Source organism: Orcinus orca, chromosome 3 (genome assembly GCF_937001465.1).
Source record: "Orcinus orca chromosome 3, mOrcOrc1.1, whole genome shotgun sequence".
NCBI lineage: Eukaryota > Metazoa > Chordata > Mammalia > Artiodactyla > Delphinidae > Orcinus > Orcinus orca.
In genome coordinates this window covers 130,022,504-130,047,723 of record NC_064561.1, presented here as the reverse complement: position 1 = coordinate 130,047,723, position 25,220 = coordinate 130,022,504, and the positions used below count along the sequence as shown (strand labels likewise).

The 25,220-nt window shown below is 40.4% G+C and overlaps 1 protein-coding gene, 1 long non-coding RNA gene and 1 pseudogene across 3 annotated transcripts; 2 read left to right on the top strand and 1 right to left on the bottom strand.

Moving 5' to 3' along the window:
* On the bottom strand, window positions 1-2,034 carry LOC125963984 (uncharacterized). Its single transcript, XR_007476433.1, has 2 exons — window positions 1,966-2,034; window positions 1-1,063 (listed from the first exon to the last, which is right to left on the bottom strand). It is a non-coding gene; the product is annotated as an uncharacterized LOC125963984 (long non-coding RNA).
* A 32-nt stretch (window positions 2,035-2,066) lies between these two features.
* CENPH (centromere protein H) lies at window positions 2,067-23,829 on the top strand. Of its 2 annotated transcripts, XM_004270772.3 has the most exons (9): window positions 2,067-2,282; window positions 4,006-4,061; window positions 11,553-11,601; window positions 11,999-12,073; window positions 14,407-14,463; window positions 17,699-17,762; window positions 18,092-18,143; window positions 20,174-20,337; window positions 22,205-23,829. In XM_004270772.3, the coding sequence occupies exons 1-9, from the start codon at window positions 2,158-2,160 to the stop codon at window positions 22,298-22,300; spliced, it is 738 nt and encodes a 245-aa protein (XP_004270820.1). In that variant the 5' UTR covers window positions 2,067-2,157; the 3' UTR covers window positions 22,301-23,829. The 2 variants fall into 2 exon arrangements, with proteins under 2 accessions (XP_004270820.1, XP_012388848.1); XM_012533394.3 differs by lacking the exon at window positions 14,407-14,463.
* Window positions 2,675-4,061, top strand: LOC105748056 (mesoderm-specific transcript homolog protein-like; annotated as a pseudogene).
* Window positions 23,830-25,220: the final 1,391 nt, after the last annotated feature.

Here is a 25,220-nt window from a genome sequence, read left to right as displayed (position 1 = left end):
CATTTTTAAAATCTTTATTGAATTTGTTACAATATTGCTTCTGTTTTACGTTTTGGTTTTTTTGGCCATGAGGCATGTCGTATCTTAGCTCCCTGACCAGGGATCGAACCTGCACCCACTGCATTGGAAGGCGAAGTCTTAACCACTGGACCACCAGGGAAGTCCCCACAATCTTTTTATCACACTAAGAAAGTTAACAACTCCATATGTAATATACAGTACATAATCAAATTTCCACAGTCATTCCAAAAATGTCTTACATTTTTCGAATCCAGAGCTCCAAGTTTCATTTCTTTTTCCATACAGAACAATTGCCCTGCTTTATTTATTTATTTATTTTTGGCTGCATTGGGTCTTTGTTGCTGAGCGTGGGCTTCTCCTTGCAGTGGCTTCTCTTGTTGCAGAGCATGGGCTGTAGGCATGCAGGCTTCGGTAGTTGTGGCACATGGACTCAGTTGTTGTGGTTCACAGGCTCTAGAGCACAGGCTCAGTAGTTGTGGCACACGGGTTTAGTTGCTCCGCGGCATGTGGGATCTTCCAGACCAGGGCTCAAACCCGTGTCCCCTGCACTGGCAGGCAGGAAGATTCTTAACCACTGTGCCACCAGGGAAGTCCCAATTGCCCTGCTTTTTAACATGAATTGTCTAGGCCATTTTTCTTGTAGAATGTCCTTCATTCCAGATCTGTTGTCTGATTGTTTCTTCATAGTTAAGTTCAGGTTATGCATTTTGGCAAGAATATCGGTGATTTGCACAACTTATGCATCACTGGAGTCACGTATCATATTGTTAAACACTACTGGTGATACCACATTTGATCATCTGGGTAAGGTGGTAACCACCAGATGAGTTTTGATGTAAAGGTGCTGTTCTCTTTTTAGTTTTAACGTTGATTAACGATACTTGCTTTGAGTAGTCTTATCTCACTGGGGGTGGGATGATGGTAATTATCTAATTTATCATCCATTCTGTATTATTGGACATTGATTCCGATGCATTCTCAGATTGGAGAACCACTGCATAGTCTTCATCCCAAATCTGGCCTGTGGACATCTGATAGGCAACTGCTTAAAAGGATGAGATTGATGTGAGATATTGGAAAACATCCCGATAAAAGCAGTTAAGTGCAAAAAGAATAGGGTCACTTTTTTGTAAAGAAAAAAGGAAGCAAAATGTTCTTCCAGGAATTTGGCAGTAGGAGTAGTGAACCGGACATTTTACATCCGACCGTGCCTTTGAATCTTTTACCAGGAGCTGAATTACTTTGATAATAGGAAGAAAGGGGAGAATTGTGTGAACAAGTATAACTCAGGGGCAACTCGCTATAGAAGGGAATGCTCGGCTCTGTTGTTCAGAGGCCCGAGCTGCTTGTGCTTGTGCAGCAAAGACTGTCCCTCTTACACGACTGACCATTGTGAAAAACTACAAACCAGTCAGGCATTTATGTCCTGCGTTGTCCGGTCACTGCTCAGCCAAGAAAGCTCAACTGTAATCTGCCGGATCATCAAACTGACACTTGGGGGCACCCAACTCTGTTACGAGTTCGAATCTTACTGACAGCTGAATTTCAAACTGTAAGTCTGCATTGCCTCGTGGGGAGGAAGTGGGTATCTCTGAACTTGGGCCACTCTTCTCCGCCAAATGAGGGGCCTGGACTTAATGAGCTCAGAGCAAAAGTCTACCTAACCCTCCAATGTTTATCTCTGCCAGCCTGCCGGGCACAGCCATCTTCCAAGGCCGCGGATGGAAGGGGAGTGCTAAGGTGGGTCAGTAACGGCTATCCCAGCTCCAAGGCTGAAAGACCTGTGATGTCGGGGTTCTCCCCTCTAGGCCGCGGTGCCAGGAGCCGGGGAGTGCCCCCGAACGGCTGCTGCATATAGCCCTTAGCCCAGCACTCGACAGAGCTGACGCTAAATCAGAGTGCTTCCAACTTTCACTAGTGGTTTGTAACGCTTTTAGCTAGTACCTGGTCCAGGCATGGTAAAAGAAGGGACAGCAACCAGCGGAGACCGGGGCGGAAAGGGCGTGCCCTGCGGCGGAAGGGGCGGGGCGGCGCGATGACCCTGAGGTCCCTTCCGGTGTCAATTTAGTGGCGGGAAAAGCGGTCCCTTCTAGGGCAGAGTGTTCCGGTCCTGAGTGGTAGCACTTCGCGCAGCGGATGGAGACGCAGTCCGAGGAGGAAGCCGCTGCCGAGGCCGCGGACTCCAGAGGGGAAGGCGAGCCGCCGCAGGTCGCCGGCGCCCAGGCGCCGCGTCCCGAGGACCGCATGGCCCTGCTGCTCAGGTTGTTCCCGCTGGCCGGCTGGGTGGGAACCAAGTGGGCGTCGTGGCCAGGAGCTCCCCGCTTTGCTTAGAAATGTCCAGGGTTCGAATTCAGCGTCGGTCGCTTAATGGCTGTGTGACTGCATCATTCACTTAAGCTCTTTAAGCCCCTTTATTCATCTTGGCAAAGCAGAGAAAAATGACAGCTTCCTAGCAGAGTTGCTGTGGGCATTAAACGAGATATTCTGGAGTCAGCGTTTAGCAAAGGGCCCTTAGAGCCTACTGAGCTGTAATTAACGCCTCCTTTCTTACCCACTCATGCCCTGGGACCCCGATTTTCAAGCCCTTATGTGGGCTGCATCGAAGCCCTGATAACTTCGGAGGGAGGCGGCTCCGCCCTTTTCTGTTGTAGGTATGGCCCTTTTCAATGCAGAAGCTTCATTTGTTATATTTTCTACCAGGAAGCAACGTCTCTACGTTGCTAGGGCAAGATTTGATGAGAAAGGACATCAGTCTTTTACACCAGTGGGCAACTGTGGCCCTGGCCTTATCCATCCTACTCTGTTTTTGTGTGACCCCCTCAAGCTAAGGATAGTTTTCATGTGTTTAAATGGTGTGTGTGTGGGGGAAGTCACAAGAATATTTAATAGCAGGTGAAAATTATGTGAAATTAAATTTCAGTCCCCTTAAGTAAAGTTTTATTGGAACACAACCTCAGGACCAACTTTTTTTCTCATGATTATGTAGATGTCTTTGCCCAGGAGCTGCTCTGCAGGTTCAAGCTGATTTGATCTGGTCGGCTTACTATGAAGAGTCTCTGTCAAACAGAGTTGTATTTCCCAAGACTCACCATCCTCTCCTTCAAAGGCTTCTCAAAGATGGAGGCATGCTTTCACCCATTCTCACATGATTCATGAACTTCTTTGTATTCTCTCAAGGTCTCACCCCAGTCTTTGGGCCATATACCCGACCCTCTGACAGTGAGTTGTGGGACCTGTGGACAGGGATAGGCAACAGTGATGGGAGATGGGAACTTAGTTATCGACAGTCTTTTATAATATATACATCAGAGGAAGAAGTTTAGAAGACACCGGGTCGGAGCTCTTGCCTTTAACTATTCCCATTCATATTATCTGTGAGTCTTTGGATCTGGTCATTCCCTATCCAGAGTTCTTGGAGCCATATAGGAAAATGCTCCTGCAGTCCGTTGTCAATTCTGGATGGCCATATTAGCCACTGTCCACAGCTAGAGTATCCCATGGCCTTCTTGAATGCATATATGGGCTTCATCAACTCCTGGAAAGAATAGCTTCCCCGTATTACCTTCCCCTATTCCCTTATTTGTTGTGTTTTCCTCTTAGGAAGAAATGCCCAAAAGAGGTCCTGGCTACCAAACACTATTCTCACAAAGGTCCACCTGACTCGTTTTGATCTATTTCTTTGTGTAGCCCTTCTCTTTAAGCCTCATTTCAGTGTGGCCCATTAAGAATAAATTTAAAAATCAAATTTGAAACTTTTCCTCACAGATGCTGTTTTCCTACTGTATTTCATTTTGAGTATTTTTCTGAGGCCTTAAATTCTTTATACCTGTTTTAAATAAAATAGGCCAAAATGGAAGACCTTAATGCTATTTATTTATACTCATTTTGTTGCATCAACTTGCCAAAAAGATGAGTTGATTTATAATATAGTAATGAGTAAAACCTCAATAAGTATATAACTTTCTTCTCTTTATCTGTTTTCAGGGTAAGAGCACAGACCAAACAACAACTTTTGGAATATAAATCAATGGTTGATGCAAGTAAGTATTTTCATTTTCAAATAAGGGTTTGTGAGTTTGTTGATGAACAGTACTCCAGGGAAAACACCAATTTTACAAAAATATATTTATTTAGGGAATGGGAGGGCCAGCATAATGCAGTACTATACCCTGTAAGAATGCAAAAAGCAGGCTTGCCCTGGCCCTAAGGAACTAGTTAGGAATTCAAGAAATGTATATAAAACAAGTAAATAACAATACAGGACAATTAAGTTCTGTTGATCAGAGAATTGGGAAATCCCTGTGGGCTTAGGGTATCACAAAACTTGCTACCATCAACAACCTGAACATTAAATTAGCAGATTAGATGATTGTAAAGCAAGTGATCTGAGACCTATACTTTGAGAAACACTGGATTATTGGCAGAGCAGAAGAGGCATAAAGGTGTAAGTAAAAATTTTCAATTCTAAACACAGAAAAATTTTAAATTTATCTTTTAAAATTATTAATCCAGAAATCTCAGGGACCAAGAGAGTAGTAAAATGATGGTTTAGTCATCCTGAAGTAATAACCACCTAATAGCCACCTGATTTATTGTAAGCCCTTGGGTCACAAAGATAGATTTTGGTTACTCTTTCTTTCCCTATGAAATAAGCTTAAAGAGTAAAATCAAATAGTACACTAGGTGGAATCAGGAATTGTGGAGGAACTTCCCTGGTGGTCCAGTGGATGAGACTCTACGCTCCCAGCTCAGGGGCCCGGGTTCAATCCCTGGTCAGGGAACTAGATCCCACACGCATGCCGCAACTAAAAGAACCCACGTGCCACAACGAAGATCTCATGTGCCGCAACTAAGGCCTGGCACCTCCAAAATAAATAAATAAATAAATCTTTAAAAAAAAAAATTATGGAAAAGCCGAGGGACCTCATAGATGTCTTAATCACTTCCCTGAATCCGTGTTTGAACTTAGGTAATTTTTGAGCTCTGCTCAAGCTCTCTTTAAGGCCATAGATCTGAAGGCATTTCTGGTGTGTTTTCCATCTCCATTCCAGGGTTTCTAAAGTCATATTTTGCAAAAAACCAAACCAAACCAAACCAAACCCTAAAAAAATGGGCCCCCCAGCCTCTTTTCTGCTTACTGTAACTAGTAACTATAGGAACTAGGATATGAACCAGGCCTTCTTGCCTCCAAAGCCATATCCCTTTTGTTACATCGATAATGCTTACCTCCTGAAAAAGAATATCTATTACATATATAAAATATATATAAATGTGTATATATATATATATATATATATATGTAAAACTCAATCACTTTGCTGTATACCTGAAACTGATACAACATTGTAAATCAACTATACTTCAATTTAAAAATGCTTAACTCAAAGATGGTTAGTAGGTCCCTGCCCTTCCCTTGGAGGAATTAATGGTGTTCTTGTTTCCAAAGCCCATGTTCCTTGTATTAAACCAATTATGTTTACCTTAGAGATGAGAAGTACGACATACCTAATGCTTTTTCTGGCATGAGAGCCCACATAATAAAAAAGTATATTTAGGGCTTCCCTGGTGGCGCAGTGGTTGAGAGTCCGCCTGCCGATGCAGGGGACACGGGTTCGTGCCCCGGTACGGGAAGATCCCACATACCGCGGAGCGGCTGGGCCCGTGAGCCATGGCTACTGAGCCTGCGCATCTGGAGCCTGTGCTCCGCAGCGGGAGAGGCCACAACAGTGAGAAGCCCGCGTACCGCAAAAAAAAAGAAAAGAAAAGGAAAAAAAAATGTATATTTGATCTTAGATGTCGAGGTATAAGGGAAAAGCTATTCAAAATTTGGACCACTGAAGAATTATCTCTATGAGTATTCCTGCACTCATAGTTGAATGAATTGATGCTAGGGATGGAGATATGGTGTTGAACAAGGCAGACTTTACCCTCATGGAGCTTAAATTCTATGTAGCAAAACAGGTAAGCAAAGAAACATGTGAGATAATTATGAGATGAGATAAATGTGATGAAGGAAATATTGGTGTGATGAGAGGGAGTGTCTACTTTAGACAGAGGAATCAGAGATGGCTTCTTCGAGAAGATGACCTTAAAGCTAAAATCCAAGTGATAAAAGAGTCTGCCTCCTCCTGCAGTTCTTGTTTTCCCTGTATAGATAATTTTATTTTTAAGGGCTTGTGACATCTGAAAACTTGAGTAGATTTAATAGTCCACACTCTAGAATTTCTACAACTAAAGGAGAGGACAGATTTGAAGCAAACCATAAGTAGGTTGTAGTCTTTGAGAGAAGATATTTGTCTAAAATTGATTAGTGTTTTACCATTAAAAAATATATTACTGAGGGCTTCCCTGATGGTGCAGTGGTTGAGAGTCCGCCTGCCGATGCAGGGGACATGGGTTCGTGCCCTGGTCTGGGTAGATCCCACATGCCGCGGAGCGGCTGGGCCCATGAGCCATGGCCGCTGAGCCTGCGCGTCCGGAGCCTGTGCTCCACAACGGGAGAGGCCACAGCAGTGAGAGGCCCGCGTAACACACACACACACACACACACACACACACACACACTCTCTCTCTCTCTCTCTCTCTCTCTCTCTCTCTCTCTCTCTCTCTCTCTTTCTCTCTCTCTCTCTCTCTATATATATATATTTATATATATATATATTACTGAGACTTTATTGCATGAAGAAATTTTTTTTACAGTAAGTGCATCTATTTTAAGGGTACAATTTGATGAGTTCTAACAAATGTATACATCTCTGTAACTACCACCACAATCAAGACGTAGAACATTTGTGTCACACCTGCCCGTGCCACTTCACACTCAATCCCCACCCTGACCCCAGCAACCATCAATTTGATTTCTGTTGCTATAGATTTGTCTTCTAGAGTAGTGCTGTCCATTACAGTAGCCACTAGCTACAGGTAGCCTTTTAAAGTTAAGTTAATTAAAATCAAATAAAATTTAAAATTCTTTGTTGCACTAATCACATATCAAATGCTGAAGCCACAATGTGGCTGGTGGCTACCATATTAGACAGTGCAGATATTAAGCATTTCATTCATCACAGAACAGAACAGTGGTTTGGACAGCACTGTTCTAGAATTTGATGTAAATGGATTTATGTGGTATGTATTTTTTTGTTTCTGACATCTTCCTTTTGTGACTTAATTCGTGTAACAAAATTCACCTTTTTTTTTTTTTTTTTTGCCATACATAGGCCTCTCACTGTTGCGGCCTCTCCCGTTGCGGAGCACAGGCTCCGGATGCGCAGGCTCAGCAGCCATGGCTCACAGGCCCAGCCGCTCCGCGGCATGTGGGATCTTCCTGGACCGGGGCACGAACCCGTGTCCCCTGCATCGGCAGGCGGACTCTCAACCACTGCGCCACCAGGGAAGCCCTCACCATTTTTTTTTTAGTTAATTAATTTATTTTTTGGCTGCGTTGGGTCTTCGTTGCTGTGCACGGGTTACTCTAGTTGCAGCGAGCAGGGGCTACTCTTCACTGCACTGTGTGGGCTTCTCATTGCAGTGGCTTCTCTTATTGTGGAGCACGGGCTCAGTAGTTGCAGCGTGTGGGCTCAGTAGTTGCAGTGCACAGGCTCTAGGGTGTGGGCTTCAGTAGATGTCGCACGCGGGCTCAGTAGTTGTGGCGCACAGGCTTAGTTGCCCCGTGGCATGTTGGATCTTCCCAGACCAGGGATCGAACCCGTGTCCCCTGCATTGGCAGGTGGATTCTTAACCACTGCACCACCAGGGAAGTCCCCTGTCAGTCTTTAAATTTTAGCCATTCTAGTAAGTATATAGTAGTATCTCATGTGGTTTTAATTTACATTTCCCTAATAACTAATGTTGTTGATTATCTTTTCATGTCTTATTGGCATTTTATACATCTACTTTTATGAAGTAGATGTATAAATCTACTTTTATGAAATATCCATTCAAATCCTTACCCATTTTTTTTTTTAACATCTTCATTGGGGTATAATTGCTTTACAATGGTGTGTTAGTTTCTGCTTTACAACAAAGTGAATCAGTTATACATATACATATGTTCCCATATCTCTTCCCTCTTGCGTCTCCCTCCCTCCCACCCTCCCTATCCCACCCCTTCAGGCGGTCAAAAAGCACCGGGCCGATGTCCCTGTGCCATGCGGCTGCTTCCCACTAGCTATCTACCTTACGTTTGTTAGTGTGTATATGTCCATGACTCTCTCTCGCCCTGTCACAGCTTACCCTTCCCCCTCCCCATATCCTCAAGTCCATTCTCCAGTAGGTCTGTGTCTTTATTCCTATCTTACCCCTAGGTTCTTCATGACATTTTTTTCTCTTCTTAAATTCCATATATATGTGTTAGCATACGGTACTTGTCTTTTTCTTTCTGACTTACTTCACTCTGTATGACAGACTCTAGGTCTATCCACCTCGTTACAAATAGCTCAATTTCGTTTCTTTTTATGGCTGAGTAATATTCCATTGTATATATGTGCCACATCTTCTTTATCCATTCATCCGATGATGGGCACTTAGGTTGTTTCCATCTCCGGGCTATTGTAAATAGAGCTGCAATGAACATTTTGGTACATGACTCTTTTTGAATTTTGGTTTTCTCATGGTATATGCTCAGTAGTGGGATTGCTGGGTCATATGGTAGTTCTATTTGTAGTTTTTTAAGGAACGTCCATACTGTTCTCCGTAGTGGCTGAACCAATTTACATTCCCACCAGCAGTGCAAGAGTGTTCCCTTTTCTCCACACCCTCTCCAGCATTTATTGTTTCTAGATTTTTTGATGATGGCCATTCTGACTGGTGTGAGATGATATCTCATTGTAGTTTTGATTTGCATTTCTCTAATGATTAATGATGTTGAGCATTCTTTCATGTGTTTGTTGGCAGTCTGTATATCTTCTTTGGAGAAATGTCTATTTAGGTCTTCTGCCCATTTTTGGATTGGGTTGTTTGTTTTTTTGTTATTGAGCTGCATGAGCTGCTTGTAAATTTTGGAGATTAATCCTTTGTCAGTTGCTTCCTTTGCAAATATTTTCTCCCATTCTGAGGGTTGTCTTTTGGTGTTGTTTATGGTTTCCTTTGCTGTGCAAAAGGTTTTAAGTTTCATTAGGTCCCGTTTGTTTATTTTTGGTTTTACTTCCATTTCTCTAGGAGGTGGGTCAAAAAGAATCTTGCTGTGACTTATGTCACAGTGTTCTGCCTATGTTTTCCTCTAAGAGTTTTATAGTGTCTGGCCTTACATTTAGGTCTTTAATCCATTTTGAATTTATTTTTGTATATAGTGTTAGGGAGTGGTCTAATTTCACTTTTACATGTAGCTGTCCAGTTTTCCCAGCACCACTTATTGAAGAGGCCTGTCTTTTATCCATTGTATATTCTTGCCTCCTTTATCAAAAATAAGGTGACCATATGTGTGTGGATTTATCTCTGGGCTTTCTGTCCTGTTCCATTGATCTATATTTCTGTTTTTGTGCCAGTACCATACTTTCTTGATTACTGTAGCTTTGTCATATAGTCTGAAGTCAGGGAGCCTGATTCCTCCAGCTCCATTTTTCTTTCTCAAGATTGCTTTGGCTATTCGGGGTCTTTTATATTTCCATACAAATTGTGAATTTTTTTGTTCTAGTTCTGTGAAAAATACCATTGGTAGTTTGATAGAGATTGCATTGAATTTATAGATTGCTTTGGGTAGTATAGTCATTTTCACAATGTTGATTCTTCCAATCCAAGAAGATGGTATATCTCTGCATCTGTTTGTATCATCTTTAATTTCTTTCATCAGTGTCTTATAGTTTTCTGCATACAGGTCTTTTGTCTCCTTAGGTAGGTTTATTCCTAAGTATTTTATTCTTTTTGTTGCAATGGTAAATGGGAGTGTTTGCTTAATTTCTCTTTCAGATTTTTCATCATTAGTGTGTAGGAATGCAAGAGATTTCTGTGCATTAATTTTGTACCCTGCTACTTTTGGAGTAACTTTTGTGTATGGTGTGCGCTAAGTAAGGATAAAGGTTCATTTGTTTTCCATATAGAAATCCAGTTTTTCTAGCACTGTTTAAAAGACTTTTCTTTATCCATTGTATATGTGTAGGTCTATTTCTGGACTTTTTCTTCTGTTCTTTTGAGGTATTTGTCTATCCTTACAATGGTACCATGCTGTTTGAATGACTGTAGCTTTATAGTAAGTCTTGATTATCAGCTCTTGTAAGTCCTTCAACATTCTTTGTCAAAATTGCTTTAATTATTCTTGGTCCTTTGTTTTTCTGTGTGCATTTAAAATCAGTTTGTCAATTTCTACAGATTTGACTGGGATTTGAGTGGGATCTATAGATCAGTATGGGTGAAATTGTTATATTAGCGATAATGATTCTCCCAATACAAATAAATAGTTTATCTTTCCATTTCAGTATTTTGTAATGGGGTCTTCCCTGGTGGCGCAGTGGTTAAGAATGCGCCTGCCAGTGCAGGGGACATGGGTTCAAGCCCTGATCTGGGAAGATCCCACAGGCCACGGAGCAACTAAGCCCATGCACCACAACTACTGAGCCTGTGCTCTAGAGCCCGCGAGCCACAACTACTAAAGCCTGTGTGCCTAAAGCCCATGATCCACAGCAAGAGAAGCCATCGCAGTGAGAAGCCCGCACACCACAACGAAGAAGAGCCCCTGCTTGCCGCAGCTAGAGAAAGCCCACACGCAGCAATGAAGACCTAACACAGTCAAAAACAAATAAATAAATAAATTAAATTAAATTAAATTAACTTATAGTATTTGGTAATGTTCAGTGTAGAGGTCATACATGTATTTTGTTAAATTTATCCTTAAGTATTTTGTGTGTTTGCGTGCAATTTTACATGTAAAGTTTAATTTCCTATTGTTTGTTGCTAATATATAGACATACAGTTGGTTTTTTTTACATTGATCTTGTTTTTTGTTTTTTTTGTTTTTTTGGGGGGGGTACGCGGGCCTCTCACTGTTGTGGCCTCTCCCGTTGTGGAGCACAGGCTCAGGACGCGCAGGCTCAGCGGCCATGGCTTACAGGCCTAGCCACTCCGTGGCATGTGGGATCTTCTGGACCGGGGCACGAACCCGTGTCCCCTGCATCAGCAGGCGGACTCTCAACCACTGCGCCACCAGGGAAGCCCTGTGATCTTGTTCATTTTTTACTCTTTTTCTGTCATTCCATAACTGCTGTCCGATGTGGTAGACATTAGCTCCATGTGACTGTTGTGGTTAGTAGAAATGTGGTTAGTCCTCATTGAGAAGGACTGTAAATGTAAAATATGCACAGAAGAAAAGAATGTGAAATATTTCAGTAGTAATTAGAAATTGATTACGTGTTGAAATGATAATATTTTGGATCTGTTGGGTTTAATAAGCTATATTAAAATTAATTTCATTTGTTTCTTTTGTAGTGTGGAAATGAAATTAAAAATTACATATTTGGTTTGCATTTGTGGCTTACATTATATTTCTTTTGGACAATGCTTTAGTAAAATACTACTAACGTCAAAAATTTATTTATTTGTAGATGAAGAAAAAACTCCAGAACAAATCATGCAGGAAAAGCAAATTGAAGCGTAGGTCATATTTTAAAATTTTAGTTGTGGTTTTTACAGATTTAATAATATTATCCACCTTATAATATTGTCTTTCTTTTTCCTTTCCTTTTTTTTTCCAAGTAATTTGTCATGCACGTATTGAGAAGTTGTTGATGTGGGATGTAGACTTACATGCACATGAGTGATCATATTAACACTTTTGGCATCCTCCACACCTTAACAAGGTACTTAGCGAAGTATCATAGCAGGAATCAGTTTACCAAATCTGTAAATGCATAGATGTTGGGAGCCTGTAGAATACTTTTATTTAGAGAACAGGCATTTTACTTTCTTCAAAGATTTACTTTATACCTTTCTTCAAGTAGTTACTTTTTCTGATATTGCTGAAATTCTTTTGTTCATGCTTCTTTGGCAGTAAAATTGAAGAACTGGAAAAAGAAATTGAAGAGGCAAAAATTGCTTTTGAAATGAAAAAGCTTGCATTAGACAGGTAATTATTACCTTTTTTTTTTTTTTTTTTTGCGGTATGCGGGCGTCTCAGTGTTGTGGCCTCTCCTGTTACGGAGCACAGGCTCCATACGTGCAGGCTCAGCGGCCATGGCTTATGGGCCCAGCCGCTCCGCAGCATGTGGGATCTTCCTGGACTGGGGCACGAACCCGCGTGCCCTGCATCATCAGGCGGACTCTTGACCACTGCGCCACCAGGGAAGCCCAATTATTACCTTTTAAGTATGCAAAATGGGTATGACTCAAGGTGCAGGGGATATTTTAACTAGTCTGAAGTAATCGATCAAAATGATGTTTAGATAATGGTCCCACAAATTTTGAGCCCTGAGAGAAAAGTTACATCATTCATTAATGTCTTCATTTGAAGAAGTTACATAAGATAGGGTTAATAAGGAAATGTCAGTCAAGACAACTAAAGTGTGAGGATAAATCTCATTCTGTGTTTGAAATGATTATATGGTTTCATTTACTCCAGTAACTTTTTTTTTAATATTTATTTATTTTACTTTGTGGCTACATCGGGTCTTAGTTGGGGGACGCGTGATCTTCATGCGGTGCCTGGGCTTCTCTCTAGTTTGGGCGCTCAAGCTCAACAGTTGCGGCATGCAGGCTCTCTAGTTGTGGCTTGTGTGCTCAGTAGTTGTGGCTCAAGGGCTTAGTTGTCCTGCGGCATATGGGATCTTAGTTCCCCGACCAGGGATCGAACCTGTGTCCTCTGCATTGGAAGGTGGGTTCTTAACCACTGGACCACCAGGGAAGTCCCCTATTCCAGTAACTCTTAATTGAGTAAAAGAATTGTCAGTGAGTTTAAATATATTTTTAATTTTAGGCTTTGCATATATATTTTAAAATTCATTCAACAAATATTTGAGTGCTTCCTGTGTTGTAAGCTTTGTGCTGGAGCTGGCATACAGTTGTTAATAAGACGAACAGTGGTCTCTATTATAGACTTATGATCTGAATTAATAATCTCAATTAAGTGAGTGACTCTTAACAGTTTTTTCCTTGTATTTCTGGCCGTCCCAGATGAATTTATTTACATTTAATTGAAAAGTAGTTAAATCCCTTTTAATTGCTTCTAGCAGTGAACTTTTTTCCCTCATTTCATATGCTGGCTCATTATATAGATCATACTTTTTAACTAAGGTGGCTTCAGAGCTATTAAGATATCCCCCTTTAATGAAATGACTAATATTGCTGAGCTGATTGCCTTTTTTTTTTTTTTTTTAATTTATTTTTGGCTGCTTTGGGTCTTCATTGCTGTGCACAGGCTTTCTCTAGCTGCGGCGAGCAGGGGCTACTTTTCTTTGCAGTGCATGGGTTTCTCATTGCAGTGGCTTCTCTTGTTGTGGAGCACAGGCTCTAGGTGTGTGGACTTCAGTAGTTGTGGCACACAGTCTCAGTGGTTGTGGCTCTCGGGCTCTAGAGCGCAGGGTCAGTAGTTGTGGTGCGCGGGCTTAGTTGCTCCGTGGCATGTGGGGTCTTCCCGGACCAGGGCTCGAACCTGTGTCCCCTGCATTGGCAGGTGGATTCTTAACCACTGCGTCACCAGGGAAGCCCCTGATTGCCTTTTTATTATTATTTATTAGCTATTTGAATTTAAAAATAAATTACAGTGCTTGCTTTTACATAGACACATTTTAAAGTTCACAGTCAAGTATGGTTTTGTATTCCCCTAACTCTACACATTTTGGGCCCCTGTTGATCTCTGTAGTACCTTTTTTTTCGTCCAGTTTTATTGAGATATAATTGATATACAGCACTGTATAAGTTTAAGGTATGCAGCATAATGTTTTGACTTACCTGCATCCTGAAATGATTATCACATTCGGTTTAATGAACATCATCTCATATAGATATAAAATTAAAGAAATAGCAAAAAAAATTATTTTCTTGTGGTGAGAACTCTTAGGATTTATTCTCTTAATAACTTGCACATATAACTTACAGCAGTGTTAAACATGTTTATTGTGTTGTACATTACATTTTGTAGTGCCTTAATGCTTCCTTGCAGCCCCGCACCAAGGTGGACGGCTTGGAGAGCAAGTTCAGGCTGGGTGCCAGGTCTGCTCAGCCCCCCTCTCTGGCCATATGCACAAGTGCATGCAACAGCCGCATCCATATTGGTGTTCCTTCATATTTCTATAACTTACTTATCAAAGTATTTCCCATATGATACTGTTTAAAAACCTACTTTTGTTTTATGTTATATTTAAAGAGAAATCAATCTTTACCTTGTCGTATTTTTAAATTTTCTTTTTCAGTGTACCCTAAATGTTAACCATGTTTTATAATGGAAGCTTTTTTCCTCTACAGGATGCAGCTTTCAAGTGCACTTAAAAAACACATGGAGAAAATTAACACCAAGACTAGGTATGTTTTTTTGTTTGTTTGTTTTATTTTTTCTGGATTTGGCAAGGATGGGAATAAGGGAGATCCGCATAATGACTAGTTCTGTGAATTTTTTTTTTTTTTTAATTACCTGTCACTGCCGACCACCTTTATCTGGGGAATAAGAAACATGACAAAAAAAAAAAAAAGAAACATGACAGAATTTCTGTGGGCCCTTCTCATCACTACAACTTTTATAGTCCTGTTGACATTTTGTTTCATATGGATCGGGACCCTAAGAAGCAATGGAGGTTTTACCTATACAATATGGGATTTTTTTTTTTAATATTTATTTATTTGGCTGCACCAGGTCTTAGTTGCGGCATGCAGGATTTAGTTCCCTGACCAGGGATCAAACCCAGGCCCCCTGCATTGGGAATGTGGAGTCTTAACCACTGGACCACCAGGGAAGTCCCCAATCTGAGAATTTTGAAGGAAGATTGTTTTTGTTTTTAATAAATTTATTTATTTTTGGCTGCGTTGGGTCTTTGTTGCTGTGCGCAGGCTTTCTCTAGTTGCGGTGAGTGGGGGCTACTCTTTGTTGCGGTATGCGGGCTTCTCATTGCAGTGGCTTCTCGTTGCAGAGCACGTGCTCTAGGTGCATGGGCTTCAGTAGTTGTGACACGCAGTCTCTAGAGCGCAAGCTCAGTAGTTGTGGCGCATGGGCTTAGTTGCTCCACGACATGTGGGATCTTCCTGGACCAGGGCTCGAAACAGTGTTCCTTGCATTGGCAGGCGGATTCTCAACCACTGTGCCATCAGGGAAGCCCCGGAAGGAAGGTTTTGAAAGTTACCTTTCATTTGGGATTTACTGTAAAGCAGGAGCAATGCTATCTCATTTAAGCCAACAACAACTCAATGAGATAGGAAATATACTCCTCATTTTTGTATTGGCAGAAATGATCTTGCGTAGGTACAATAATTGGCCGGGCAATCAAGGTCATCTCTAATCTGATCCTAAGTGCCTGGCCACCGGGGCCTTACCTGTGATTTTATCTCCCAAAGCTCTAATCTTGTGATAAAATACCACCACCACCACCACCACCCCCACTGTTGGCACAGGAAAAGTACCGAGATGGATCTGGCACTTTCTCTATCTGGACGTCTTAGCCCTGACTGATACCCATTCCTCCCATATTCCATTTAACTCCAGGACTACATAAATCCTAAAATCTGAATTTGAACTCTCTAAATATTGCTCCCCCACGAAAGGAGAGCTTAAAACATTCTTGTAAAGGAGTGCAGGATAGATTCATCGCATTGACACCAAAGACAGCACAAAGGCCAGGTAGGCTGAGGCAGCGCCTTTAGCCTGTCTTAAAGTTTACAACCACGTATAGCTGTAACTAGCAGAAAATGAGTTCAGCTCTCAGGTCTGTGCAAATAGTCCCCTTTTTCAGCCTCCCAGGTAAACTTCTACAGTGTTTCTCACGCCTGGCTGATTATCAGGATAATTAGTATTTTCACAATGGTCACATTGCTGGTCCCATCCCAAACCTGCTGACTCAGAATCTCTGAAGATGGGGAGCTGGCAGTCTACATTTAACGAGCCTCCCAAGGGGATGTGGCACTCTGAAATATGAGAACCACTATTCTCATCCAGTCTTATTTCCACCCTTTTACTCCAGCCGTACTAAACTGCTTGATCTAGGTAATCTTCATAATTACACTTGAGCATTGAACAACCTGGGTTTCAACTGCCCAAGTCCACTTATATGCAGGTTGTTTGGGGTTTTTTTCAATAAATATGGCACCTGTATTTTCATTTTACAGATCTTTAAGTTAACTAAGTATGGGGGAAGGTTTGTGTTTAGTTAGAGGTCACAGTATATGGAGTCAGAAGAACTAGGGTTTGATCCAAACTGTTTCAGCTTTCTTCCCTTGGGTGAGTCATTTAATTCCTTTGTTTCTGAGGCAGAGATAGCAGTGCTCTTGACTGTGTGGGATGGTTGGTGTCCCTAACCACTCACCCCACCTGCATTGTTCAAGGTTCAACTATACTTTACATCTTTTAAGACTCAAGGATTTCCCTTGTTCCACCCTTTGCACAACTCTTAGAAGGGTTCATATCCATTACTGGTTGTAATGAAACCATATGATGGTTGTGGATTTATTTTTTCCCCCCATAAGATTCTTTCCTCTTTGAAAACATGTACTATGTTTTACTCTGTTTTATATTCCTGGTGCCTGGCACAGTCTTGCCATGTAGTAGTCACTCAGAAATACTTGTTGGAGGGGCTTCCCTGGTGGCGCAGTGGTTGAGAATCTGCCTGCCAATGCAGGGGACACGGGTTCGAGCCCTGGTCCAGGAAGATGCCACATGCCATAGAGCAACTAAGCCCATACACCACAACTACTGAGCCCGCACACCTAGAGCCCTTGCTCGCCGCAACTAGAGAAAAAGCCCGTGCGCAGCAACAAAGACCCAGCACGACCGAAAATAAATAAATTAACTAATTAAAAAAAAAAAAAAGAAATACTTGTTGGAGAAATGGGGATAAAAGCACTTTATTCACTGAAACTATTCTGTATGATATGATAATGGTAGATACATGTCATTATACATTTGTCAACTCATAGCATGTACAACACCAAGAGTGAACCCTAACCCTAATGTAAACCATGGCCTCTGGATGATAATGATGCGTCAGTGTAGGTTCATCATTTGTAACAAATGGATCGCTCTGCTGCGGGGGAGGCTGTGCAAGCGTGGGGGCAGCGTGTACCTGGGCTTCCCTTCCACTCGGTTCTGCTTTGAACCTAAAATTTGTCTAAAAACTAAAGTCTGTTTCCAAAAAAAAAGCTATGTATTAGCAAGCTGTTAGGGTTTTTTCCCCCTAAATATGAGATTTTTAGAAATGTTCCTGGGGAATTCCCTGGCGGTCCAGTGGTTAAGACTCCGAGCTTCCACTGCAGGGGGCACCGGTTTGATCCCTGGTCGGGGAACTAAGATCCCACATGCCGTGCAGTGCAGCCAAGAGAAAAAACAAAAGAAATGTTATTTGATATTCTTTGTTGTCTGTGAGCAAAAATTTTTCTAGGGAAATGCATCTCTAATTCTAAACAGAAATTTAGTTTACATCAAATTTTTCCAGACTTATTTTGTTAAACAATGACTTTCTATTGAAGTGTACAGTGAATATAATGAAAGTAAATATATACTAACTGATTTCTTGAGTTTTTTTAACTGTTAATCATATTTTTTATTCCTTTTCAGTGTGCTCATGGATAACATGAAACAAATACTAAGTCTAAATAAATCAGTAATGAAATCACAGCAGGTAACTCTGAATATAAAGCTGCTTATGCATTCTCATGATTTCAGTAACATTCTTGCTGGTAACTGTATGTGACTAAATAGGATTGCCCAAAGAGACTGATAGGGTTGGAATTCACTGTCCTTAAATTTTCTCTCTTTTCCATAATTCCATTATTTCTGACTAATTATCTACTTATCATTTAAGCTACTTTTCCTTTCCCTTTTGTTGTGTGGAAACAGAGGAATTGAAAACTGGAGCTCTAGAAAATATGAATAGATAAATTCAGTGATTTAAATATTATAGGTGTGTTCTTAGGTTATGTGCCTTAATCTTTTTATTTCTAATAACAGGAAACCCGGGACTTGGAAGACAAATTGCTTGATGTTAGAAAGAAGAGATTGCGTATGTAGAACACTTTTTTTTTTTTTTTTGGAGAACACATTTTCACTTAATATGAAGATTGATAAGGCCAGATCTCTCAATCACTGAAAAATTTTTTAATTTCCTTAAAATTTTGGACATAGCAATTTAAAAAGTAGTATATAAAATGGATTTTGCTTGATTTGTTGTTTAGAACTTTAAGTCACAAAAATTAAGATATTCTCAGTGGGGGAAGGAATATCAAATAATACAAAAAAGTATAATGTGAAAGCCATACCTCCATCCTGTGTGACCACAGTTAGGAGTACATCATTCCAGGCCTTTTTCCACACCCATATAAATGTATTTAAATAAACATAATTTTTTTCAAACTTATTTATTTTATTTTTGGCTGCGTTGAGTCTTTGTTGCTGCGCGCGGGCTTTCTCTAGTTGCAGGGCGCCGGCTTCTCATTGCGGTGCCTTCTCTTGTTGTGAAGCACGGGCTCTAGGCGCACAGGCTTCAGTGGTTGCAGCATGTGGGCTCAGTAGTTGTGGCTCGTGGGCTCTAGAGCGCAGCCTCAATAGTTGTGGCGCACGGGCTTAGCTGCTCCGCGGCATGTGGGATCTTCCCAGAACAGGGCTCGAACCCGTGTCCCCTGCATTGGCAGGCGGATTCTTAACCACTGTGCCACCAAGTAAGCCCCCTAAACATAATTTTTAAATGATCACTTGATGCATATGGTTCTACAGCTTTTTAACTTAATGAACATGAGATGGCTTTTTGCATTGAAATGTTTTATTGAAATGTATTTCAGAAGTAACACATATTCTCTATAAAGAATTTAGAAACAGAAAAACATACATAGGAAGTTAAATTTTTAATTTTATCAAGAGATAATCGATCTTCAATGCTTCTTATTTATAAAATAAAATTGGCATAATTTTATTCTGTGTTGTAAACTGCTTTTTTCATTTAACAGTATAGGCATGATTTATTATTTTAAAATATTATATAGATTTGCCTTTTTGTAAGTAATCTCAGGATTAGAAGTAGTCCTGGTCATCTGATCTAATCACCCTTTGGCTTTTTTTCCATTGCATTCCTGTCAAGGAACCAAGCTCCTGAGATACACCCATTTATGTTTTCAAATACTATCTGTCCCCAACTTATGATGTTTCGACTTAATGATTTTTTGACTTTATGATGATATGCATTTAGTAGAAACTGAATTCAGATTTTGAATTTTGCTCTTTTCCTGGGCTAGTAACATACTCCATTGTGATGCTGGGCAGCAACATCGAGCCCCAGCTCCTATCAGCCACGTGATCATAAGGGTAAACAACCAATACACTTACAACTATTATGTTTTTCACCTTCAGTACAGTATTCAATAAATTACATGAGATATTTAACACATTGTTATAAAACAGGCTTTGTGTTAGATGATTTTGCCCATTTGCAGGCTAATGTAAGTGTTCTGAGCATGTTTAAGGTAGGCTAAGTTAAGCTGTGATGTTTGGTAGATTAGGTGTACTAAATGCATTTTCGACTTAGGATATTTTCAACTTAAGATGGGTTTACCAGGAAGATTTCTAGTTTAGTTCTCAGAACATTTCAGGAACAACAAAAAAAAATGGTTGATGGTATTTATCCCTGGAGAAGGGAATCTTACCTTTCCTTGAAAATTCATCTTGTTGATATTGTAATTTTTGTAAATAAAGGGGGGGAAAGTATTTCCTTACATATATCTCCTGCTATTTTTTTGGCAACCCAGAGTAAGTCCTCTTTGACATGATGCTACAGCAAACATTTGTAGACAGTATCATTGTCATACATACATACCTTGAACATCTCACAGAGGACATTACTAAGTATGAAATTAAAATATTGGTGTTTTGCACCAGAGAAATCATTTTCAGATCAAAATGGAACTGCAGCCTAAAATGCTGCTTATTAAAAATTTTCTCTTGACTGAAATAATCAGTAACTGTTTTGCTTCATAGGTTTTCAACATTCTTGTTTATAGGAGTTGTCATATATAGTATATGGTTTTATTTTTAACCCAATAGAGTTAAAACAAGCTTCAGAAAGGAAGCTTTTCGAAATACAGACTGAAAAGAACAAACAGAAAGATGATTTGGGTAGTATGGAAAATTCGGGGAAGATAAAGACCATACAACAAAACCTGGAGATGGAGATACAGATTACTACAGTTATTCAACATGTGTTCCAGGTAATATTTTTATAAAATAGGAAGCGGGGTAAAGAACTTTTCAAAAGTGAATGGTTCTATTACTTTCAGGCTTATTTTCATTTAGTTTTCTTTTCTTTTTTTTTTTTCTCATTTAGTTTTTGGTCTTACTAAATAATTCAGTACTGAATATCAGGCTGTTTACATATATCTTGAATTTATGTCTGTTTAGCATTTAAGGCTTTGGTTTTTTGTTACAGTCAGACCTTAGGCATTTATAAATGGAAATGATGTCAGCAGCTCTGTGGAGGCAGAATGGTATAACGACGGAGAACATTAGACTTCAAGTTGGGAAGTGGGGAAAACATGGATGCAGGTGATGGGAATCTAGAGTTAAGATCCTACCAGCTACTTAATAGTTGCTGAGGGACTTCCCTGGTTGCACAGTGGTTAAGAATCCGCCTGCCAATGCAGGGGACACGGTTCGATCCCCAGTCTGGGAAGATCCCACATGCCATAGAGCAAATAAGCCCTTGCGCTACAACTACTGAGCCTGCATGCCACAACTACTGAAGCCCACGTGCCTAGAGCCCATGCTCTGCAAAAAGAGAAGCCACCGCAATGAGAAGCCCACGCACCGCAACAAAGAGTGGCCCCCGCTCACTGCAACTAGAAAAAGCCTGCACACAAATAAATAAATTAAAATAAATAAATTTTTTAAAAAAGTTGCTGACCTTGAGGAAATTGTATAACTTTTCTAAGCATTAGTTTCCTTGTGTAGGAAGAGTGGTTATTAGAACTAAAGGTGATAATTCATGTTAATCTGTTTAGCATAGTGTCTGCTCGAAGCAAATTCTCAATGAATATTGGTAGTTATTGTCATGTCAGGGTTTTTTTTATTTTTTAAGTTTATTTATTTATTTTTTGGCTGTGTTGGGTCTTCTTTGCTGCACACAGGCTTTCTCTAGTTCTGGCGAGCAGGGGCTACTCTTTGTTGTGGTGCTTGGGCTTCTCATTGCAATGTCTTCTCTTGTTGCAGAGCACGGGCTCTAGGCGCAGGGGCTTCAGTAGTTGTGGCACACAGGCTCAGTAGTTGGTGTGCAGGGGCTTAGTTCCTCCACGGCATGTGGGATCTTCCCGGACCAGGGATCGAACCCTTGTCCCCTGCATTGGCAGACAGATTCTTAACCACTGCGCCACCAGGGAAGTCCCCATTATGTCAGTTTTTAAATTTTATGTGTTCATTTAGCCTGGAGGTTTTTCTTTACTTTTTTTTTTTTTTTAATATCTATTTATTTGGCTGTACTGGGATCTTCATTGCTGCGTGCAGGATCTTTAGTGGTGGCATGCGAACTCTCAGTTGCGGCATGTGGGATCTAGTTCCCTGACCAGGGATCAATCCCGGGCCCCCGGTATTGGGAGCATGGAGTCTTAGCCACTGGACCACCAGGGAAGTCCCTCTTTACTTTATTTAATTTATTATTTTTGGCTGCATTGGGTCTTCATTGCTGTGCGCGGGCTTTTCTCTAGTTGTGGTGCACGGGGGCTGCTCTTCATTGTGGTGCGCAGGCTTCTCATTGCAGGGGTTTCTCTTGTTGCGGAGCATGGGCTCTAGGCGCGCAGGCTCAGTAGTTGCAGCACACGGGCTCAGTGGCTGTGGCTTGTAGGCTCAGTAGTTGTGGCTCGCGGGCTCTAGAGCGCAGGCTCAGTAGTTAAGGTGCACAGGCTTAGTTGCTCCATGGCATGTGGGATCTTCCCGGACCAGGGCTCAAACCCGTGTCCCCTGCATTGGCAGGTGGATTCTTAACCACTGCGCCACCAGGGAAGTCCTGAGGATTTTTTTAAAATCTTGATAAATTTTTAAGAGTACTTAGAACATTAATTTAAAAAATTTTTTTCTTAATTACAGAACCTCATTTTGGGGAGTAAAGCCAACTGGGCAGAGGATTCTGCCCTTAAGGAAACTGTTCTGCAGCTTGAGAAGAATCTCACCATGATCCAATAAGAATTCTGTTTTGACGTATTTTTGTTTCTGTCTTTAATGTCATTTAAATTGCAAATTTCAAGTGAAATGCTTTTCAGTGTTTTTGGAACTGTTCTAATACTGCAATTTTTTTTTAGCTTAACAGTGGTACATGGAATTTACTGCTTTAAATATGATAAAGTGACTGGCATAATCTAAAAGAATCTGAAAATGTTAGCCTTGGAAGTGTCCCAAAAGATATCTAGTCCAGCTTTCCACTGAATGTGGACTTTTTTTTTACAACATTCCTGTAAGTCCCAACTCTCATTTGGAATACTTCTCTGTATTTGTTTGTCAACCAAAATATTGGAAATTTAGAAAAGCATATCCACATCTTTATTTTTTTCAACTGTCAATTGTATTTTATTCAAATAAATCTCATTTTAGTTCTGTCTCACTAGAGATTTTCTTTTGCCTTTTTAAAAAAAATTTGCGATATAATTGATATATAACATTGTGTAAGTTTAAGATGTACAACATGTTGATTTGACCACCATGGCATTAGCTAACACCTCCATCATGTTACATAATTATCATTTCTTTATCATGGTGAGAATATTTAAGATTACCCTCTTAGTAACTTTGAAGTATGTAATATAGTATTGTTAACTAGAATCACAGTGCTGTACATTAGATCTCCAAAATTTATTCATCTTCTAACTGCAAGTTTGTACCCTTTGACCACCATTTCCCCAGTTCTCTCACTCCCCCTTATGCATTTTTAAACAGACACCCAAATAAAGCACCTCATGAAAAAGAAAGAAAAAGAAAAACATATTCACAATGTTAACAGTTGTGGTTATTATAGAAAATTTGTGACTTTTTTCTTTTGTATTTTTATGTTTATTGTGTATTACTTTTCTAAGTTAAAAAATAAAAAGAATAAATATTATTCTATCTTATTAAAAAATAGAACTTGCCACCTTTTATAGAATCCAATTCCAGTTTTGGAAAACTAATTTGAGCTCTTTATTAATTGGGAGCTGTTGATAATTTTTATAGACAATGTAGTGTTTTCAACATTCTTTTAAGATGGACTTTAAGGGATCCCTGCTCAGGGAACTAGATCCCACATGCATGCCTCAACTAACAGTTTGCATGCTGCAACTAAGGAGCCGGCAAGCCAGAACTAAGGAGCCGGTGCGCTGCAACTAAGGAGCCCACCTGCCTCAACTAAGACCTGGCACAACCAAATAAATAAATAAATATTTTTAAAAAATTGCTCTAGTTGAAAAAGACATAATGACGTTTAAAAAGAAAAAGAAGGAATTTAAACTGGAAAAGATGCACTGCAGTGGTAATAGCATTTGAAAGACCTGGCACAACCAAATAAATAAATAAATATTTTTAAAAAATTGCTCTAGTTGAAAAAGACATAATGACGTTTAAAGAAAAAAAGAAGGAATTTAAACTGGAAAATATGCACTGCAGTGGTAATAGCATTTGAAATCTGTTCTTTAGATCAGTAACAAAAATAAAGAGATTTGAATTCTAGAAACTTTTCTTTGGAATATTTATAGTTTTGCTTCATTTGTTTTGATAAATCATAATTTATGTGTAGTTTTTTAAATTTTATCTTTTTTTTTTTTTTTTTTTTTTTTTTTTATTGTGGTACGCGGGCCTCTCACTGTTGTGGCCTGTCCCGTTGCGGAGCACAGGCTCCAGATGCGCAGGCTCAGCGGCCATGGCTCACGGGCCTAGCCGCTCCGCGGCATGTGGGATCTTCCAGGACCGGAGCACGAACCTGTATCCCCTGCATCGGCAGGTGGACTCTAAACCACTGCGCCACCAGGGAAGCCCTAGTTTTTTAAATCTTATGTGTAGTTACTCTTTTTGCCACAGTGTATTCTTGGAAATGGTCCACATGAATTATAAAAGAAGTTATATTTTTCTCATAGAAAAATATTCTGGAAAATACCTTCCTGATCCAAAGATACAGCATTAAATAAATCATAGATGCACGCTTTATTAGTGAATCCCAACTCAAAGGGTTACCACCATCCTCAGAAAAACTTTCTGCATTTTCCTAAGATTTTATTGTCCTGTTGTGTGCTCCCTCTTACAGCCCAGCTCTGAGGGAGAAATTGTATTAGTTAGCTTTCTTGGAAATCATGCTGAAAAACCTCAAATCTCAGTGGCTTATAAGAAACATATTCTCTGTTGGATCCATGGTTTGGCTGATCATTCTAGGACCCAGGCTGAGCGTGCAGCCACTATCTGAAACACATGCTTATGGCTTATGAGGCCAAGTCAAATTATACAAGCACCTTTCGTTTCTACTTGGAACAGGTATACATTATTTCCACCTAGGTTCCACTCAAGCTCAACATCACTGGGGCACGAAAGTATACTCTCACAGTAGGGAAGTGCTGGGGAAACCAAATGGATATTTGCTGAAAAGAATATAGTGTACCACAGCCTGCTACCTTGGTCTTAAATATTAACTTCCCTTTTGCATGTAAAAGATGCACCTCTCCCCAAAGAAGGTAAGCTAACAATGTCATCTAGTCATACCAGTTCAAAGAGTCTTCACATTATTTCCGATGTAGCTCTTCCTGATCTGGAGACCTATGAACTGAAAAGACAAGCTATACTGCTTCATACAGCCAGCAAACAATAGTGGAGGAGGACTGTAGCAATTCTGAAATATTGCTTGGCAAGTGATAGGAGGTGCCCTTTCCTAGGGGACAGGGAACACCTTTGGATTTGGCTCTCTGGAAGCAGTTCTTTATCTGTAGTTCATTCTACCCTTTGGGAGGTTCTCCCTATCCATTACTAACTTTGGCCATATCTGAAGAGGGCATTAGAGATTATGCCCATCTGAACAGCTTTCTTAGTTGGGGACCCAAATATCTTTTTACATCTCAAACAGTCACAGTCTTTTAAAATCCAGGCTAGTGGT

What these genes read in the sequence shown, in the direction of transcription:
- CENPH (XM_004270772.3), top strand. Translation starts at nt 2,158, where the DNA reads ATGGAGACGCAGTCCGAGGAGGAAGCCGCTGCCGAGGCCGCGGACTCC. An exon ending in AAAAAGCTTGCATTAGACAG is followed by an intron (nt 12,074 to 14,406) that starts GTAATTATTACC and finishes TTTCCTCTACAG; the next exon opens with GATGCAGCTTTCAAGTGCAC. An exon ending in TGTTAGAAAGAAGAGATTGC is followed by an intron (nt 18,144 to 20,173) that starts GTATGTAGAACA and finishes TTAACCCAATAG; the next exon opens with AGTTAAAACAAGCTTCAGAA.